We start from the raw sequence: 21,282 nt of genomic DNA, 5'->3' as shown, positions 1-21,282 counted from the left end.
CAACAAAGAGAGTCAAAAGCCCCCAATCGCAGACAGTCTTGCGACCCCCTAACTATATTAGCTTCATTAACACAGATGCCTAATAATGAACTCAAGTAGTGGATCAATGCATTATTTCTTAAAGTTCAACAAACCTAAACCTCGAACTATTGCTAGTAAAAAACCAGTGACGGATGTATCATTTAACCTGTAAAGCAGGTGTCTCAGCATTGAATCTTAATGGTAAAAGGTAACAACGTTTAGTTTGTCTTTTTGTTGCCTCCAGACACTTCATCATCCTGAGCAGTCGCAGCGCCAGTAGAAGTTAAGCTCTGGGTTTCGTCTTCACCACCAAAGCCAAATTCATTAAGGCGTTTCTTATCCACAGGGTACATCCATCTCTGATACAGGTAAATGAGGAAAATAATATCTGCAAAGCCACCACAAAAGAGCTCAATGAAAAAATAAATAAATAAATAAAAGTACGATGGTAGCAGTAGCTGAACCAAATCACAGTAATGGCAAATATCATAGGAAAGTTCCAAGGAGAACACACCATCTCGGAAAACAGATAGACGATGCAGCATTGGCATTTTGATGACGAATGCAAAAAGATCATCAATGATAGTATTGAGGAATTTGTAGGTCATTTGACGCCAAGGGAGATGAGCCACAGATTGGAGCTTATAGTTAATAAAAAGCTGTGGGCACATCATAATAAACCCTGAAAGCAGAAAATCTTAATTAAAAAAATAGTATAAAAAAACTATAATCAACTATATCATCACAAAAATAGTATCATTATGTAGCCTACAAGTTCCCAAGAGAACAGTCTATTAATGTGAGCCAGAAAAAAAAAACTGTATAGAAAGTTACAAACAATGATCACGCCAGACTGAACAAAAGACCATCATATATCTCAGCTGGCAATCAGATAAGAAATTCCTTCTAATGTTACATTTGATACAGTCGAATGGAGCTAAAATTAAATTGTCACCCCTGCTTTAATTTAACTCCTGTTGGTTGAACTAATCTAGTCTGAAGGTTAGTCTGAATGGTAGAAAATTTTGGTCTCTGAGATCAAACCTCGGGGATGAGCATTCCACGTTGCATCTTAAGAGGTTCCTTATACTATCAGATCACATATGGCAACGACTTGGTGCTTCTGTAGAATCTAGGTGATGCAAAGATTAAAAAAAAAGACTACCCTAAGGAATAAACTCTTCACCAAGCGGTCAAAGATCCTGCTTCAAAACAATTTCCTAGTAGCAACTTACCACCACTTGGGCCTCTCTTCAAGAGTAATGCAAAAAATGCATTGCTCCCTCCTTCCCATCAAGTGTTATCCACCATAAAAAAACCTAGAAACCAAAGAGAAACAAATACTTTATTTTCAAGAGGACAATCCTATCCAGAGAAAGTGTGACGTATTCTGGACAAATGTCGCAACCTTGTGACTTTTTGTGCTCTGACTCATTCTTCAATATTCCATTTTCTACCAAGTCAACAGTTCTCCTTCAGTTTCTCAGTATTTTTTTTCCCTTCTCTTTTTGTCTATATGACTAAATTTTAACTACAAAACATCATATCTAACAAATCAGGCCATCTGATATAGTCACAAAAGATAACGAAGCAGAAAAGCCAGGCAATTTATCAGTCAAGATGGAGTTGGTGACCAGTAGACTACCAATAGAAATAATGTTTTTTTGAATCATAAGACTTATTTCATGTGGATTCCCCACATTACCACTTTTCTATAAAAAAAATGCTATACAATTTTGCCATTTACTTGGTCACACTAGTGAGGAATCATATTACCTTGAGTTTCAGTAATTTATCAGAACGATACATTTCAACCGTGCCACCGGCATGATACAAGATTTCAAACCATGGGTATTATAATGATTAGAAGTTTATGTTTGGGTTAAGTTCATTTATACAAGTTTAAGGGATATACAACACCGGCATGATACAAGATTTCAAACCATGGGTATTCTAATGATTAGAAGTTTATGTTTGGGTTAAGTTCATTTATACAAGTTTAAGGGATAATCTTTGTTAATAACGTTGACATAGAGGCAATACTTAGGCTATGACTCGGCCTGACATGGGACTTGCATAGCCTGATAAAATTTGGATCATGTCGAGCCCAAATTGGTCCATAGTTGGACCTGGTGAAGGCAGCTTAGCCCACGGGCAAGGTTGGGCACAACCCACAAGCTAAACCCAACCTAATTACTTATAATATTAAAAAATTTAAAAATATAACAATATTTTTATTTTATAAAAAAATTTCTATTATTTGTTCTATTCTTATTTTATATATTTTCATTATTTTATTTTTTTAAAAAAATCAAACAGGCGTCAACCCAGTTTAACAAGACACTTGGACACAAGCTTGTCAGCCCATTTTGACACCTCTAGGTTGACACTTCGGATTGTCATTAAATTTAATATGTGCACTTTATGGTCTTCTGGCAATATCATCAAATGAATGGTGAAGAAAGTTATTCCAAATAATGAAATTAATTTACACACATGCATCATAATGAAAGTGGAAGTCTGAAACAATGTGTAATCAATCTGTGGGAACAATCTATAAAGATCCAAAGGCATGTGTTACAAAGTACACATGGGTAAAAATGAAGTCATAGAACCTGTACAAAATTAATGTGAAGATGCTAACTATATTAAAAGAAATAAAGAAGAAAATTAACTATATGAGAGTGAAAGTAATTGCAATGTTAGATAAACACTATAAGAGCATGAGAAAAATGCATCATGTTTAGTTTCTAACTGAAAATGGAACAGTAGACTTACCAAACATGTATACACAACTAGTGAGAGAAGAAAGTATCCAAGAATACCAGCTTTTATGTTGCTCGTACATGAGTGAATATATGGAGAAGCAAATTGTAAGGAAGAAAAGAATATATGAGAGATACTTCATGGCAAGATCATCATACTCCTTTGTTTTGTTCTTAACATACGACTCACGGTCTCGAAGCTTCAACATGGGTATCCTGCCACTTCTGTCAATCTGTTCATTTCATTAAAAAAAATATGTGATGGATTTGACTAGATGCTAACACGATAAAGTTCAACTATTTGCTCATTTTGTATTGCCCTATTTGATCATCAATATGGTAAATAGTCACCAATTTTGTTGATCTACTACAGACTGTTTCAGATTCACATATGCTCATGCTAAATGAAGGTAATAAGCAAAGATCAAATAATAGCATTGATAACTAAATTATAAAATTGACCATGAGATCTTGGATAAGTTGGAATCTCTGCTATATAAAGTAACATCACAAAACAATAATGCATCTATATACCACATGCAAATATGTTGAATGATGGATGAAATTTTACGGTTCGGCCTTTGGATGAGATAGATGATAACACAATAAAGTTCAACTATTTGCCAATTTTTTATTGCCCTGTTTGATCATCAATATGGTAAATAATTAGTCACCGATTTTGTTGATCTACTACAGACTGTTTCAAATTCACATATGTTCATGCTAAATGCAGGTAATAAACAAAGATTGAATAATAACATTGATGACTAAATTAAAAAATTGACCATGAGACTTCTAAGAACTGGAATCACTACTCTATAAAGTAAGAGCACAAGCCAATTATGCAGCTATATAAGGAACCACATGCAAATATGTTGAATGACAGATGCAATTTTTTCTATTGATTGCTTAGGTTGTTAATTTGATATATTAAGGATTGATTGTTGCAAAACTACACAAGTTTTGACGTGATGTTAGATTGTCTATATACTATTACCAAAAGAAACAAGAGTGAAAAACAGAGTGTACCTCAATGTGCATGGCTTTCCCGATTTTCCAAAACTCGATGCAGCACCCAATGCCAGAGCTAGCAAGTATCATCCATGAAGTTTCATTGTCAAAGAGGTAAAGGAAAACAATAAGTTGGCAAATGAAATTCAATATGACTGATTTTGCAGACAATCCTTCCATGGACTTGTTCTTATTCCAAAACTGAATATCTGAAAGATAAACAGAGATATATAATTTTGCAGTACTCATGAATCTTTATCTTCACACTAGTAGAAAAATGGGAAGCATGATTTTACATGTCTCTGAGTTGTAATTTTGACATACCATTCTTGAAGGCCAAGATATCAAACAAAGAATGTAGAACCGATACAATCATTGTTAATGCCAATAGATATGGGTTCCCTTCCAAGAATACTCGCTGTAAGAAACATAAATTTAAGCACCATCAGCAAGTCATTACTCGAGTAGATATACCAAAGTTCAAAAAAAACTAGAGTTAATGTAGGAATAGAGAAACATACCTAACTAGATATTTCTTCCGTTATGTTAGTGTCAGATTTTTATGTAAATGTATGTATGGGTTTATAATGATTTTCATTTAACAACTATGATATAGTTTTCTCTCAATGTGATAGCACAGGACGATCTCTTCTAGGCTCAAGACTTGTCTTCTTTTCAATCTTTTTAGTGTGAGGCAGCATATCTGAAGTGGTGCAACCTCCATCCTCTAGTTGATATGCAATAAACGTGCAACCTCTCCCCGCACAATTATGTTAATCCCCTCTTATAATCAACCACATTGTCCATCCCCCCCCCCCCCCCCCCCCCCCTCTTCTCTAAGCTGAAAACACCCTCTCTCTCTCAAGGTTTAAAATATTAACCTGTATCGAGGTTTTGGTACCAAACCGGAAAGATACAATTTCAATATCATATCATGTCATGACGATATAGTTTCGTTATTTTTTTAAATATAAAATTTATTAGCTAAAAATAAAAAAAATTAATCTAAATATTTAAAAATAAAAATAAAATAATTTTTTTAAAAAAATATATAGGATAATTTTATTAGGCTTTAATTAAGCATATCTAAATTATCTCAATTATAGCTACGACTTGATTAAAATTATTAACTAAAGTTATGTAATTAAATCTAAATTAAAAACCTTCACTCCCACCTCCTGTTCTGTGTGAAGTGTTTGCGGTGGCCTCCACACCAGCGCGATGTGTCACCGAGCGAGCACAACATATCCGAACACATCACCAGGCTCACTCAAAGTGTCCGCTCGGCCTCGAAGTGTGCCAATACCGGAGGCGTGCTTGTGCCATGTCGCTCGGCCTGCATGACGCATCCATTGGGCCTCAGAGCGCGCCGCCACCGGAGGCATGCCTGTGTCGTGTCATTAGGCCTGCATGACACGTCCGAGGGGCCTCGGGGCGCGCTGGCACCAAAGGGGTGCTAGTTCGCGGACGAAACGAAATATTTTACCTATATCAGGTGAAATAGCATGAGATTTTAAACCTTGCCCTCTCATCTTCTCGTCACCCTCCACATGTGTGTATGATTGAAACCACCACCACTCAGAATGCAAGATGTCTTGTTACAAAACACTATGATCGTCATCAGAACAATATTTTAAACGCTGCCTAAGACTTCATATAATGAGGATTTAAATATGTTTCTAACAGCGCATCTAACTGAATAACAATGGCAATATCAACTAGATTAAAATATTTAGTTGTAGATTTTTAATTAAAAGAGAGTAAAGAGAGTTGATCCACTATAGACTAACGATTAGGAATGATTCACTTTATAGGAAGTGGCTCAAATAAGGAGTCTTTGTAGATCAAGTTAATAAGAGCTAACCAAGTCTATAGAGGTTAAAGAATAATAATCTATAAAACCCATATGTGAGTGTGTAATGTTTTTATAAAACTAAGCAAGTAAGTTCAATCCCAAAGTCCAAACACAATGATTCTCCTTTGTCCTCTTCCGAGAAGATCTGGCCTTTGTTTTCTCAATGAACTCACCCATGGAGCGTATGGATTCTCTCTTCCACCAATGATCGCTGGTTATCCTCACCCATAGTAACTAATCAAGTGCATTGACCACTACAGTTGTTTTCCAATGACTTGAAACAATGCTAGAGTTTCAAGTTGCAAAAGTAGAAGCGATATCTTGTCTAAATTTTCACATGAAAGATGAAAGACAGAAAATACCAATATGGTCTATCAGTAATACAAAGTGCCGTGTAAGTGCAGATTGAATCTGTCTAAAGGCAAAATAGGAGGGGGGAAAGTGGCCTAAGAAGATAAGTCTGCATGTTTTGATCAATTAAGCAGGTTCCAAACGCTTACTAAAGTTAACATGTAACCCAATTGGAATCGAGATATTGAAAATCCCCCTCAATTGATGACTGCATTTGCCCAACGCCATATATTCATTCTGTTGAATCTAATGAATCAGCTGCTACTTGCTTCCTGATCAATTCTCCTTGTGATTTTGACTGTGTTGGATTGAAGTGATTTGAATAATGTACCTACTGTTTCTCCAGATATCCTCAATTTGCTTTGACGGATAGGTTCATTAGTTTGTAGATAATAAAAATTCATTTATGGCCAGGTTTCAATTTGTGTAAAGAAATTGGTTATGGTATAACCCTTGGATGGTATTTTGGAAAATATCTCAGCAGTTCATTTCTTCATTCCACAAGATAAATTTTACATAATTGAAAAATATCATTCATGCCAATTCAACAATGAGCATATAGCTTATTCAGAGTTCGACCATGACAGTAACATATTAGACATTTGTTATTTCTTGTGAAAAATGATAGGAACAATAGAAATATTGTTACAATTCCACCTGTAATATCAGATAAAGAATTTTCCATATTATGTATCCTGCTACTTGTGCACGTCATATTGTTCCCTAACCCAGTAAAGGTTTTGATTAGCCATGAACCTATAAGGACTACAAACAGTGATATGATGATTCAATAAATCAGGGAACGGGTAGAACCAAACATGCTAATATGAAAACTTGTATTCAAAACCAATCAAACCATAGTAATTTCATGTAATCCACTAATATAGTAGCAATTCAATACATATAACCAAATGGATAATCAAATACAAGGAGAAAGAATGAACAAACTATGCTGGATGGTAAATTATAATTGCCTGTCTACATTTAAAAACCCAAAAGTATTAAGGCAGAACGGTTATAATACAGTTAATGTACCTTAACTTCATCAGACTCGCCTTCAAGCATGCTACCATAACTACGCTGAACCTGAAATGCCTGCTCAATTTGCAAAAAGAATTGCCACTTAGTCAAGCTGATGACTGCCAGTTCCAAATTAAGTGGCACTTCTATCACAGTGTCATTTAGCGGGATCAGTTTATCCCTCAATAGCCAAAATTCATTGAAGAAAATAGTGGGATAGTAATTCCCTGTGGTTGGCTCGACATTTATATCTGAAATTTAAAGTCAAGGAACAATATAAACCTATTTAACAGGGCATACAGAGCATGTTTATGAATTTACAAACACACAAATAGAAATCAAGGGGGTAGTGTTTCAGTTATTTAGCAACAAAGAACTTGTTTGCGGCTAATCACACAGTCAAGGAGTAAATTTTAGGTCCTATTCTCTTGACATCAAACAACTTCATGCAATGTGAGAACAAGATCAAGGATGAGAGTTGATGCATGAAGAATGCCGAGAGATAAGCATAGAAAAGCAGCTATTTAAGACAGTTATGTTAAGGAAATTCAGTTAGTGTAAGCATTTCAAGTATACAACTCGATAACAACGTGATTTCTATGATATGCGCATGAACTAATTTAACTCATAATATGTTCAGGAAAAATATGAAGCTGACATGTTCCTGATGCATGTTTCTTATGCAAAATTGCACTATTATGACAATGGGCAGGTACCCTGCACTGCTAAGAAAATTGGATTTCAAAAGGTATGTCACCTATTATTGAATTAAGTGGTCTCACAATCAAAGTGAGAGGAAGATAGAGAAAACATATAATGCCCAATGATTAGAATGCTGAACTTATCAGTAAGTGGTTTGTCAAGAATCATAATTAATAAGAGAACCGATTATAAAAGGAATTTGACTGCATAGCAAAGAAAGGCCAACAAGTGATTTTCTTGGAAAAAACAAACACTGGGTTGTAACAAGGATTGCCAATGGTTAATAAGTGTTCTGTACGCTCCAATTATCTACCTATATCCAGCAAGATTCACAGCCAAGTTTGTATCTTTTGGAATATACTAGATAAGGAGAAAGATAATACATCTATTTCAAATTTCACATTTAATTCAATAAAACAGAAACAAATGAGAAGAAAAGAGAACCCTTGACTAAAATATGTGGTACATATAAAAGAGCATTATGGGATGCAATGTGATCTGTGATCTCTCACTGCATAAACCTATGCAGTCACATAATTGAGATTATGGATTTAAAACAATGTGTACAAACTTTTTAGATTTTTGCTAACCAGAAAGAAGCACACTGGACTTCTGTAATAAGTAGTGTATGATTGTCTTTTTTCATACCTCCAAAATGTTATGTTCTTTCTGTGACGGCACCATATGTCCTCTCAATTAAAATAAAAAGAAATGCACAATTGCAAAAGCAAAAATTCATAATATTAGTTTATGGATAACTCTGAACAAAACAATTCATAAACCTTATGAACCCCTTTGAGTAGTACTTCTGAATGTTTTCTAATGAATACATTTACTCTGATAGTTGGATTAGATATATTTTAAGAACCAAGTAAAAGGTAAGTGGGAATGCAAAATAATTCTCAGAGCCCAATCAGTTCATACGTAATTTCACAAGGAAATCCAGATTTCATAAACACAAGTTACTAACAAAGGTAATAATTGCAGTGCCACATATAATACTCAGAATATACAACAATGCATCACTTAAAGTTGGCAAGAAACATCTCTTGTATCTAGGAAATCAAACGTCAGAAAACTGTTTGGATACAGCCAGCAATATGTGGTGGGATCTGGTTATGTGAGTATCTGCACAGTTGACAAAAAAATGACAAGGAAATTAGAACACCAGAATGGGTGACAATAAAATAATGGAGGGACCAAAATAAGTTTAATCACTGTCCACAGAAGATATCTAGGGACTAATAGTCTGAAACTATTTTGTTAGGTTTTGAGGAACAGTGTACAATAACTGCAAAATGATAAAGTCTTGTCACAAAATCAATCTTCAATACATAAGTTCGAAAGAACTATTTAAACCAGTGTCATAAATATTTTAAAGCAAAGGTTGTTGGGATCTACAGAAAAATGATTCTAGCGGATGGCATGTAAAGAACAGTGGAAAAAATAACTTATTTGCACAATAGCCTGAACTAGATGCGTCATGTGATTGATTCTTCTGGCTTGACAAGTTATCCATGAAGATGTCATTAGAGAAGTAAATACTTATGAATAGCAATCCTTTGTGGTGATAAGTGTTAATAAACAAAGATTAGAAGTAACTTATTTTGGGTAAAGCCAACATATCTGCAAAGATGCATCAGAAAAAAACTGCAAACTAATTCATGATTGCCAATTTTAATTGGAAGAGAATGATCTGAAATAAAATTTAAATAACGGTAATCCAATAGGAAGAGAGAAGCCTATAAGTTAATATTCCCATAATATATTGTACTATGAGTATATAAATTGAAAATATACATATAATATATAATCTATAAATTTCAGTGCTGGAACATGATCTGACAAAACAAATTGCAAAGTTTATTATGGAACCATAATCCATACTTTGATCTGAGTTATTAACACTCCAAAAAACCTGAGAGATGCAAAACTTATCTAGTTTATATACCCAATGCATCCTACTATAACAAAATTGAATTTTTGAGAAATGCATGAAAGTCACTAGACAATGTATGTTAAAGTCTAAGAATAAATAAGAAAATAATAGTAATATTCAGAAAAAGCCCATCACATATAAAATTCAGCATTCAAACATTGAAAACTCATTTAATGTTAGTTCACTTGGTTTGAGAACAAGATTCTATGCCTATTTTTAATTGAAAAAAGTATACATCCACAATATGAGGCAAGCACATAGTTGTCAATCAGTTGCCTTTTGATAGGGGGTGTTACCTTGTGAAATCATCAACAAGATCAATGGTGACATTTGGTTTCCAATATGAAATCCATTCATCATGACTCTCATCATTTATTTCATCTTGCTTGTCATCCTTTGCCTGAGATAATAATAAGAAAGTTCTGGTAAAAAAGCAAGAAGTATGAAAAGAAATAGGCATGCAAGGAATCTAATAAAATATATACCAGGAAGACAAGAAAAGGAATAAGATCAGAATAAAATGAACTGAGGCATTTAACAAGACAAATTGGTAGCAGAACAATAGTGATAACTTATATGAAAGGGCATGAGAAGCAATGAAATAGATTAGTAGAACCTGAAATGCTGATTCTTCCTCTTCGGAACCCTTGGAACTTCCAAGCAAACTCTTCTTTTTACCAGATTTTGGCTTGGGCAAGAAGGTAGCAATGGCTAATAAAAAAAAAGAATGCACAATTCAGAGCAATATTATACAAGCAACCTGAAAAAATGTAAAAACTGCAATACTCACCATGGGTTCTTCCAAAGGTAGATAGTGGTTCATACTCAGGATCATTAGGATCTGGAGGGTAACCCGAACGAGCAAAGAAAACATGAGCATACAGGCTTCCATTGTTCTTTACAACCTAAGATAAACAAGTCAATGTTACATAATTCAATAGCAGCAAAGTTTAACCGTAAACTAGAAACTCAAGCTTATATCTTCAAAAACCATGTGGCACCACCTCTGATGGGTAATACTTCAAAGATAAGGATCTGAAACTACTTGGTCCCCAAACTGCGTAAGGTATATTTGTCTCATGCCAAACTAGGGCATCCTCTTTGCCAAAGTCCTTAAACTTCTCATTCTCAGAGAGATAGACCCACATGTCCTGGATGAGGGGAAAAAATGAGAGAGAACAACTATGCATCACATACAAATATAGAAGACTTTTATTGTGCATTTAGAGAAAAAAGAAGTGCAGCTGTTGCTCATAGTTCCTAAATAGGATGAAAATGGTGCAATAGTATAAATCAGATTGACCATCAGCTAGCTTGTGAGTGATAAAAAACAGAGCAATCCATGATGAAGGCTTATATTTCTATCTTTATCATGTGAAGAGAGTGGTGGCCCAACCAAGAATTTGCAATTCTCATAAAAGTTACAAATATCTGTCTATAACTAATTCAACAGACTTCTTAGGCTGCATAAGAAATTTTGCATATTTAACCTATGGACTCATTCCCTGATGTAGATCCAAAAGGCATATATTGTGCCTTAAAACGGAACAAGACATTTACATCCAATCATGAATTGTCCTGAGTTTCCATTGACATAGTAACAATCAAGCATAAAGTTTGCAAAAGTGAAGTTGACTGATATTTCGAGTATAATTAACTTGTAGTGGAGCAAATCATTCACAAATTAAGCCATGTCCTTCTTAGAGGCATTCTTTTATTTGCAGATGAAAACAATTAGACAAATATAAATCAGAGTAAAATTTTAAATAAGTCGAACATGCTGGCTTGATGAAATAAAATTTGAAGTAAGATATCAATGGGAGTAGCTGGTTAAGCTAACAATCAATCTTTCAAAAATGAAATCGGTTTGAGGAACATCCCCGGTTAAAATTCCAACCCCAGATCATAAATTGATATAGCTACTCCATCCGCATGCTTTCGAGCAACTATAGATTCTTCAAAGAAAACATATTTAATTCGCGTGGATCGAACACCGCAAAAAACTTTTTGCCGTTCTAGAGATCCTACGGAAAGCTTCTAAAAGCGCTAGGGTACGAAGGAGAAAGATGGCACGGACCAATGGTTCTCCCCTAGTGAACATATTTGACATGAGCTGAGAGGGCTCTGCGGGCTTCTTGGGGCCGAAAAACTTCATGGCGAAGTACCAGAACACGGCCATCCGCACGATCCCCGCCACCGTTTGGCCGAACCCTTGCTGCTGCTGTTGGCCAGGCCGCCCCTGCCTCGTCGCTTCTCCCGCCACCACCGGCCGCCCTTCTGGTTGCGCCATCTCCGGCCGCCAAAGAATCCCGATCTGCCGACGAAGCGCAATAGAGAAGCAGTAGGGTACGGAGTTTTACAACAGTTAAAAAACTTTAATACCCTTCCGTATCACTCCATACTATTGAACTGCTGTGTGGGTCCCCCTGTATCGTTTTCATCTAGCGCCAGTCAAAAGGCAGGTACGACAAGCGCAAACCAGTAGCAGAAGGATTCGTGTCACCTCACTGGGCAACAACAGAAGTACCGCCGCTTTCATTTACTAATGGCATTTTTCTTTTAAATCAAAACATGGGGATAACACCGGACTCAGCCCTAGTGCGGTCAAACGCATCAAATGGATAAATTAATTCATCAAAAATTCATCCATCTCATTATTTTAATAGATTAAAAAAATTTTAATTTTTGGAATTCACCGCCCTTGTAGTTTCATACCGTCAGTCTCACAATCATAGAAGGTAAATCGACAAGGATACGTTTGGTTGGGGGTCATCCGTGATTACTTTGATGATCCATCCAAAGTTATCAATCAAAAATTTGTTTAGTTTAGGTAATCGACGATTCCCAAATAATATTTCATGTCCAACATATTAACATACGTAGCAAAAGAGGCATCTAGCCCAGAATTGAAAATTTTAGTTTTTCTTGATTCCGGAATTAAGCTAATTTTCTTTACAAAATTACCCTTGCCTATGACGAAATCCTCCGCAAGCGAAACCCGACTCCCGTCCGTCGTGATGTCGCCCTCATCTACCTCTCCCTCGGCCTCCTCATCTCCGCCTCCAACCTCATGTACTCCTATGCCCTCCTCTACCTCCCCATCTCCACCTTCTCCCCCCTCTGCGCCTCCCAACTGGCCTTCAACGTCGTCTTCTCCTACTTCCTCAACGCCCATAGGTTCACCTCGCCCGTCCTCAACTCTGTTGCGCTGCTCACCTTTTACGCTCGTTGATTACCCTCTTCTGCAACTTTGTTTCGTCATAACTAACTCAGCTATGTCATGAGGATAAAAAAATAAAATAAAATAAAAAATTTCTAATTCAATCTAACTCATAAGCTAGATTAAACAAGTCAATTGAACTTATTAAAAATAAAATATATATATATATGTGATTAAATTTTTATATTTGAATTCCAAATTAGGTTAGTTAAATTCATGCGTTGATAAAAAATAATATATATATATATATAATATTAAAAATTTTAAAATTGATTGAGTATTAGATGGATTAAGCTTATCAACCTATTAAAATTTTTATTTTATTTTTAAATTTTAAAAGAAAAAAAAATTGCTAATCAATCCAAATCTATTAGAGGTCAACTCGTGCTAGTTATAACCTCAGGTAGTCCAACCCATCTAGACCCATAGATTAATAAAAATATCAATCTAATTTATTTAAATTAATTGATGAGATAAATATCAATAGTCTAATCTAAATTAACGATTTAGCTTGATCGTTCATATTATTAAACTAATATAATTTTCTAAAATTAAAAATAATTTATTTTTTTCTATAATACTTTTTAATTTTAAATAGTCGAGTCAAACTCAATATGCTTGGCTCACCATAATCTAGAATAGAGTTCTATTTGAGTTAATCATATTTCACTAAGTATGACTCTATGAACCATCCAAAATTATGTAGAAAATTTAATTTGTGGTAAAAATCTAATTTCAAAATTGGACTTTCTCTTCACGTGGAAAATAAAGTTATCAAAAACAAATATATATATATATATATATATATATATATAATAAATTAAAATTATAAAAAATAATTATAAATATTTGTTTATTTATCCTGACTTTTTCGTTTTATTTTTTTAAAAAATAAAAGGGGACAATTTCCCTACCCAGGAGGCTATTTCGAACCGATCGGCACTCGTCTTGAGGCGTAAACCCTAGCTTGTTGCTTCGCAGGATCGAGAGTACGACGAGGCGACGCAGGGAGCAGGAAGGCGTGGCAGTGCTCCCTTTTCCGCCTTTCAGGCTTGGTTGTTCCTCTATCCGGAATAACCTGGAAACGAGGAACCTTCACTTCGAACTTTTTTGATCTCTGGCACAGCCGGACGTCTAAGATTTCCGGTTGAAGCAATCTGGCACCGACTTGATCGTGGCAAAGATTGGATTTTTATATATCTTCATGGCGGTTATCCTGATGATACTTGAGGTTTCTCGCTTGTTCTGAATATCCGGTATGAAGCTTTTTCGAGTACGAATTATTAGTGCGCTCATGCAGTGAATTCATAAGTTTTTTTTTTTTTTTGCATTTGTATATAAAACAGGAGGAAGACCGTGCTGTAAATCCATTCGTGACATTGCTATCAGTACAAAGATCGTTTTTTTCCTAGCTAAATAACAATAAAGATCAACCTCGATCCTCTTTGCTTTCGGCATACGTGGTTATGCAATGATTCGAAGAAGGTTTCTTTCCAGTGCATCCATTGATAAAGTTGGATCATACCCCGATTGGGTTTTCTCCGTCTTTCAAAAGCGCTGGATGGCGACGAACCGAAGGGTGCAGGATAGGAGCACGTTGAAGAAAATGCATGACCTTGAGTATGCCACAGAACGCTGGAAGGCCGTTTCAAAAATTTTAACCGTAATGGAAGCGCTGAAGAAAGAACCGGAGCAAGTAATTTCACTAAGACATTTGGAGAAGTATCGACAGCAAATCAATCTGAGCAAGCAGCATAAGCTCGAGGACTTCATCCGCAAGTCTCCTAAGCTGTTTGAGCTCTACAAGGACAAGAAAGGAGTGGTCTGGTGCGGATTCACAGAAAAAGCTGAGTATCTCCTTGAGAAACAGGCTAGGATTCTGGAACAGCATTCACAGAAGGCTGCCGAGTACGTCACGAGGCTTCTCATGATGTCTGTGGATAAAAGACTTCCTGTGGATAAGGTAATACACTTTAGAAGAGATATGGGTCTTCCTGATGATTTTAGGCGAAGGTGGATTCATATGTTTCCTGAACATTTCAAAGTTGTGAGAGTAGAAGATGATGAATACTTGCAATTGGTGTCATGGAACCCTTCATGGGCAGTTACAGAGTTAGAGAAGAAAGCTTTGGCTACAGGAGTTATCTCAGAGCTCCAACCTGAACCTGGAGTTCTTTCCCTTCCTTTTCCAATGAAATTTCCACGAGACTATAAGGTTTATAGACATGGTGGGCGGATCGAGCATTTTCAGAAGAGGAGTTATTTGTCCCCTTACGCTGATGCAAGAGGATTAATGCCTGGCTCACAGGAGTTTGATAAAAGGGCAGTGGCTATTATGCACGAGCTATTGAGTTTCACCACAGAAAAGAGACTTCTTGCCGATCATCTCACACACTTCAGGCGCGAATTCGTCATGCCTCAAAAACTAATGCGACTTTTGCTGAAGCATTTTGCGATATTTTATGTTTCAGAAAGGGGTAAGCGGTTTAGCGTCTTTCTGACAGAAGCTTATGATCGTATGGAATTGATAGACAAATGCCCTTTAGTGCTCTGGAAGGAGAAGATTCACAAACTTTCTGGATATAGAGGGAGAAGAAAAAGAATCAAGAATTACAACGAGTTGTCTGAATTTGACGATGATTTGATCGATACAAGTCATGAGAAGGAAATTTCATTGGTGGAAGTTGAAGACGACGAAACTCTTAGCGCAGATGAAGATGGTTCCATAGTGGATGATTCTGAAATGGACATTAGAGGAGTGAATGATGCATATGAAGATTGAACCTTTGAGGTATAATTTTCATGCTAAATTGTAGTTAGGAATTTTAGCTGTGAGCTTCATAAAACCATCATGGGTGGTTATGATGGTTTACATTGTTAATTGTGAGCTTCTATAACTTATTCATCTTCAACCACTGAAAGTTTTTAAACCACTGTTTTGAGTGGTTTTCTCAAGCTAAGGTTGGATCTCTATAGCCTTTGTAGTTCTCAATCTAAAAAAGGATATAATATATGACTTAATATTCCTTTGTCATTCCATCTAAATTGCTAAATGAAATATTTTGAAGGATTGGATCTGTTTTAGATTGTTTGCTTTTATTGAATGTCTGATCTAGCACAATCCTTAATCTGCCATAGTTTTTACCACAAATGTATTGTCAAACATGATCGAATACTAGAGTTAAATTTTCATCCACTGCCATAAGTAGCAGCCAAATAAGCAAGGGATCCAACAAGAGGAGCATTGATATAGGTGGCCGGCTCACACCGGCTGTAGTCACCCCTGTCATCGGAGAAGGCATCACTTTGGTCCGGTCCCCCAACGACGGCACCGGTCAAGATGTTAGGGTTCGGGCTGCTCGACGAGTAGTACTGGAACCCCGCTTGGCAACCAATGCGGCTAGGGTGAGTAGCCATGGAAGGCAACGAGGAGCCCCTGTGGTGGATCCTCCGGGGGAACCTCGCTCCAAAGCCGACCATGTAGGACAGATTTAGGGGGTTCTGCCCGAGAATGTAGTCGACCTGCCTCTTCGCAAGGGACCTGAGGGTGCTCGATTTCACCATGACTTCATTTCCACATGTGAAAGTGTGTTTTGAAGGAGCGATATACTTGGCGTAGGTGAAGAGCAAGAAAGAAATGGAGGTGACATATTGGAGATTGGCAGAGCTCTGCTTGAACATCAAACCCCCTGTTTGGAATTACAAATTGTAAGAGACTGATACAAGGAACTATGATCGTGAATTGTCTTGGTTAAAACCTGGAGTGTATTGGGTGGAGGAGGAAGAAGAACTGGGGAGTATTCTGCAGATGAAATCCTCAGCTTGATGCTGGAAATGTGCGAAAGAGCTGTCTTTGTCCACAAATGCTCTCTGCACAAGAAACATGAGTCAGACGACGACGATGAAGACGACGACGACTAACTGCTAGGTATTTTACCCTAGAAAGAAGCACCCTTGCTCCAGCAAACTTGTTGTCCCAGCTAAAGATATCAGTGTTGTCATTTGCAGCTAAAGATCTTGTGTAGTTTAGGTACAATGCATCGTTTGTTGCTCTGAAAAGCCATGCAGCACCCCACAGCAGTTCGTCCTGCGATCGAAAGAAGTCTCATCGTGAAATTTAGAGATCGGTAATTAAAGAATTGAACGTTTGCAATTTGTGTACTTCGAATCCGGAGTAGGAGCAGTAGAATGGGCACATCACTCCTCCAAGCGAGTCGCTGTAGCGCCCTTGGTGTTGCATCGCGAGCGCCATCACCGTCCTCGCCGCCGCCCGCAGCCGCCTCGAGTAGCTCCGGTCGGCCGCGCGGAAGACCACTGAGGCGGCCGCCAGCGCCGCTGCCGTCTCCCCCGCCACGTCCGACCCCGGGCTGCTCTGCGACACCCAGTACACCGTCCGGGGCGTGTCCATGTCCTCCGGCCGCTCCCAGCAGCGGTGGTCGGCGCTGGGGTCTCCGACTCCGACGTAGAGCCGGCCGGGGGACTGAGCGGCGCACTTGAGGAGGTAGTCTGCGGCCCAGCGGACGGCGGCGCGGGCGTTGCCGAGCTGCGGGCCCATGCGCTTGCCGTACTCGATCACGCTCCACGAGAGCATGGTCGCGGTGAAGGCCATTGGGAAGCCGAACTTAACGTTGTCACCGGCGTCGTAGTAGCCGCCGGTGAGGTCGACCTATACATCCATGAATGCGTAAAGATTTTCCTTCAAAAACCTCAAAAAATGCAATTCATTGTCAACCAACAATCAAAAATTCCAACTAAAATGCAATTACGTTTGCTGCAGAGCCATCGGAGAGCCCGGAGTTGGACCTCCAAGTGATCCTTTGGTCCGCGGGGAGTCTACCGGACCGTTGGCCCTGGAAAAACAAGATGGATTTGGCCAAAGCGTCGGCGTAATCTGGGTGTGCATGGACTTGCAGCCCTTGCAAGAAGCAACCGCCGGCGAAGAGGAAGAGGTAGAGCAGCAGCTTCCTCGACGCCATTTTTCTAGCCAAGTTCGTGTTGTTGCTGCAAAATTGCAATATTAATAGAGGCAAGAAGCATTGTCCTCTGTGAATTCTGCATCGGGATCTGCTGCTTAACTTCGTTTCTCGCGATTAAACAACAAAAACAGTAGTTTAAATCTTCTGAAGATTTGAACAGAGACGACGTCCACATGAACGGACCACCACCATTCTCCCTGCGTCTTCTTTAGGCATTGCACTAAACAACTTCTGCTCGAATCGAGATCAAGATCATATCAACCAGCATTCAATGAACAGTTTCCTTTACGTACTTATTACTCCCAGATTCGAATAATCTATTCGTTTTTGATGAATTATTCGCCTGTTTTTGATAAATTCCTTTACAAGTACCAACTGTTTTCAGATCTTAGCGCAGCTTTTGAGGCTTCCAAACTTTGGATTAAGTTCATGAGCTCCTTTAGGTATTTAGATATTGCAAAGTGGATAATGGTGATCGATCCAAAAAATATACGATGGCATTTAAATTGAGAGAAGAAATCTCTCCTTTGACTAGATATTTATTTTTATATTGACATGAAGTCGCCTTTCCGCTGGAACAACGTAGCATCTTTTTCTTCTTTATGAACTTCAATAATACAAACAATGTATAAGTAGTTACAGAGACATGTATTATGACTGAGATTAGTGAATTATCCAAGAAGAAGTGCATTAAGAAGGCTGTCGATGGTACAAAACTTTAGCCGAAAAACGATGTATTAGTAGTTGTCTGATAGGATGTGAAATTGAACAAGTCCAATGGATACAGATCCATCCCTAAAAGTAAACTTCAGTTGTTCAGGATGTGGTTTCCTTGAGGTAGGCAATCAGATCTGCACGCTCCTGGGGATTCTTCATACCAGGGAATTTCGCCTTTAGAGGAATGTACTGCAGCAAGGAAGAAGAAATTATCATATAGAATACTATCAGTGTTGATAAACTGGATATCGAACAGGGTGCCCTACAATCCAGACCCAGCTTTGAAGAAAGATTGTTTTAAGCTTCAACCTTCCTAAACATATTTCTTCTATTACCTAATCCCACCTGTGTTTGAGTGCAACTAAAAGATGTACCTTAATTATGCGATTTACTGAAACTAAACCATTTTTGTGTAGATATGAATTTATTGGCTCAATCAAGATCGCAATCTTTACCTCCTTTGGATTTAGCAAATAGTCGTATAAAGTTTTTTCTTCCCAGACAACATCTTTGTTCTTGCTTGCAGCAGAATAAGAAAAGCCAGGGGTGGTGCCATATTGCTTTCCGAAAAGGCCATGCAAATTTGGACCTATAATTGAGAAAACAAAAGGAGCAAGAGCAAAGTATAAATATGCTGTTTGAAATACTGCTACTTTCATTTGTGTAAAGGACAAGCTGAAACAAGAATTACAGGTTGGAAGTGTGGTTGTTAAGAAGAAAATAAGAGACCGCTAAAAGTATTGTTTAAATATCATAATTTCGATGAAAAAACTACATTTTCAACACATCAAAGCAACTTAATGACCCAATATTCTGTGTTGCATGATCTTTCCACAAGGAAAAGCAAGGTAAGCTAAATGATTTTCAAGGTGTAAATGTGCTTACAATTGAACTCTAAGTTAATTAATAACCATTTACTTGCCAATGCTTCATGAACAGAGCACCATTACACCATAAAACAGCAAGTAATCCAATTATGAAAAACAATCAGGTTTTAGGAATTCTGATAATCCAGTAGAACATGTTATCATTTGAAAGAATTTGGTATACATTCTGATTCTAATCAACAGTTTGTCTATAATAACCCAATGAGAAGTGGTTCATCTATCAATCATTATTTAAACATTTCATAAAAAGGCCTCCTATAATGCCATTCCTTCTAACCTAAGATTCTCTGTAAAAATTTCTAGATTAAAAGTTAATTTTGGTTGGTTCCTTGCTAATTCATTTGGCTTTAAAAAAAAATAAAATACAATAAAAATAATCAATTTTGACAACCAAAAATTGATACAGGTAACAACAATGAACATAGCAACTTATTTAATGAATGCAACTATTGGAGATCAACTACATTCTACATACACCTTGGCTCAATGTGAATTCTTTCCTTTTTCTTTTCCCTTTTGAAGGGGAGGAAAGAAACCTACCAATTTAATAAGGATAAAACATAGGCATATAAGAAAGCATATGAAAGTATAAGAAAATAACAACATAAAAAAGAGTAAAGAGCTGGACTTGGATGCTATCTGAGGAGATAGCCTGATATGCAAAGCTATCCATTGGAATCACAAACAAACATCCATCAAAAGCCAAAGAAACTGCGGCACCAATTTCGGTCACACATCAAAGAGAGGTTTAATTGGATTCAATGTAAAGGAGGCCTAAAAGAAACCCATTAGGATGGCCAAAAAGAACAACTTCCACAACGTAAGGGAGGGACACATACAAGAAATCAATTAATAGTGGATGCATGTCGATGGAGACTAAACCTTGAAGAAGCCATGGTTTGTGTTCAGAGGGGGTTCTGTGCATCAAGGCAACAAAGTGGCAAAGAACAAGATCTAGGCCCACAAAAGGTGACAGACCTTCAAGGAGTGGGGCAATTCTACAGGTCAGGTCAGAGTTAGTCCACTACGGAGAACATTTTGATCTCTTCTTACAACTACCAATAACCAATACTGGAGGGCCGAAAGAGTATCGACACTCTATATAAACAAGACTCGACTATAATCTGTTAAAGGCAAAAACTTTAGGGCGAAATCACATAATATAAGTGAAAGAAAAACTCATCAATCAGTAAAGGGCAGGGAAAATCGATGAGAGCGGCACGGTTCGGGAACAGGATCTACCATGCTTATGGCCGGCTCCTTTCTCAAGGGTGTGGCAGTGAGCGCACTTGGCCCTGAAGATCTTCTCCCCCGCCCTTGCATTCCCAGGAGGCACCTCCCCGAAGGTCGCCATCTCGCAAGCAAACACTCGACGAAAACGATGGTGTGTAGTTAGGGCCAGTCGCTTCTTCAGTTACTCGAGCAGAGGCGCGTGCACGAGAAGAAAGGAAGGAGGGAGGAAGGGAGGGAGAGAAGAGCTGTGTGCTCCATTTTGCACCAACCTTTCCCTGCCTTCTCGCCCACGGTCCACGGAGAAGAAGCGGCGGCGCCCGCAGGAAGGAGAAGACCGGAGGCACACAGAAGTGCAGCGCCCATCGGAAATTATACCCATCGGAAATTATAAAATAAAATTCAACATTCTTTAGAAAAATAGGAATCGTAATTAGTTAGACGTTATTTTTTAAAATAATTATGTATAATGTATATGATCATTCTCTTAATGAGATGGAAATATACGATTTATTTGAAAATTAAATTAATACGATTTATTTGGCTAAGACATGATTGAGTTAGTCAATAGAAAATGAATTTAATAGA

The 21,282-nt window shown here is 37.5% G+C and overlaps 4 protein-coding genes across 4 annotated transcripts; 1 reads left to right on the top strand and 3 right to left on the bottom strand.

Annotated features, from left to right (window-relative positions):
- Positions 1–86: 86 nt before the first annotated feature.
- Positions 87–11,997, bottom strand: LOC141831544 (uncharacterized). The gene is made up of 12 exons (XM_074718925.1): positions 11,742–11,997; positions 10,669–10,815; positions 10,455–10,569; positions 10,281–10,375; positions 9,961–10,064; positions 8,816–8,853; positions 7,039–7,274; positions 4,122–4,215; positions 3,816–4,006; positions 2,800–3,019; positions 536–703; positions 87–409 (listed from the first exon to the last, which is right to left on the bottom strand). Exons 1-12 carry the CDS (start codon positions 11,952–11,954, stop codon positions 240–242), a joined length of 1,791 nt encoding a protein of 596 aa, XP_074575026.1. The 5' UTR covers positions 11,955–11,997; the 3' UTR covers positions 87–239.
- A 1,833-nt stretch (positions 11,998–13,830) lies between these two features.
- LOC141832114 (protein WHAT'S THIS FACTOR 1 homolog, chloroplastic-like) lies at positions 13,831–15,895 on the top strand. The gene is made up of 2 exons (XM_074719595.1): positions 13,831–14,140; positions 14,231–15,895. The coding sequence occupies exon 2, from the start codon at positions 14,356–14,358 to the stop codon at positions 15,664–15,666; it is 1,311 nt and encodes a 436-aa protein (XP_074575696.1). The 5' UTR covers positions 13,831–14,140; positions 14,231–14,355; the 3' UTR covers positions 15,667–15,895.
- Positions 15,896–16,073: 178 nt separating this feature from the next.
- LOC141831545 (endoglucanase 9-like) lies at positions 16,074–17,806 on the bottom strand. The gene is made up of 5 exons (XM_074718926.1): positions 17,651–17,806; positions 17,047–17,550; positions 16,822–16,971; positions 16,643–16,754; positions 16,074–16,573 (listed from the first exon to the last, which is right to left on the bottom strand). Exons 2-5 carry the CDS (start codon positions 17,491–17,493, stop codon positions 16,074–16,076), a joined length of 1,209 nt encoding a protein of 402 aa, XP_074575027.1. The 5' UTR covers positions 17,494–17,550; positions 17,651–17,806.
- Positions 17,807–18,518: 712 nt separating this feature from the next.
- On the bottom strand, positions 18,519–21,022 carry LOC141832074 (cytochrome c-like). Its single transcript, XM_074719551.1, has 3 exons — positions 20,707–21,022; positions 19,033–19,166; positions 18,519–18,766 (listed from the first exon to the last, which is right to left on the bottom strand). Exons 1-3 carry the CDS (start codon positions 20,816–20,818, stop codon positions 18,677–18,679), a joined length of 336 nt encoding a protein of 111 aa, XP_074575652.1. The 5' UTR covers positions 20,819–21,022; the 3' UTR covers positions 18,519–18,676.
- Positions 21,023–21,282: the final 260 nt, after the last annotated feature.

Source organism: Curcuma longa, chromosome 7 (assembly GCF_044706935.1).
Source record: "Curcuma longa cultivar G26 ecotype Majalengka, Jawa Barat chromosome 7, ITB_CL_G26_1.1, whole genome shotgun sequence".
Classification (NCBI taxonomy): domain Eukaryota; kingdom Viridiplantae; phylum Streptophyta; class Magnoliopsida; order Zingiberales; family Zingiberaceae; genus Curcuma; species Curcuma longa.
The sequence above is the reverse complement of the archived record's forward strand: the minus strand, read 5'-3'. Positions and strand labels throughout refer to the sequence as shown.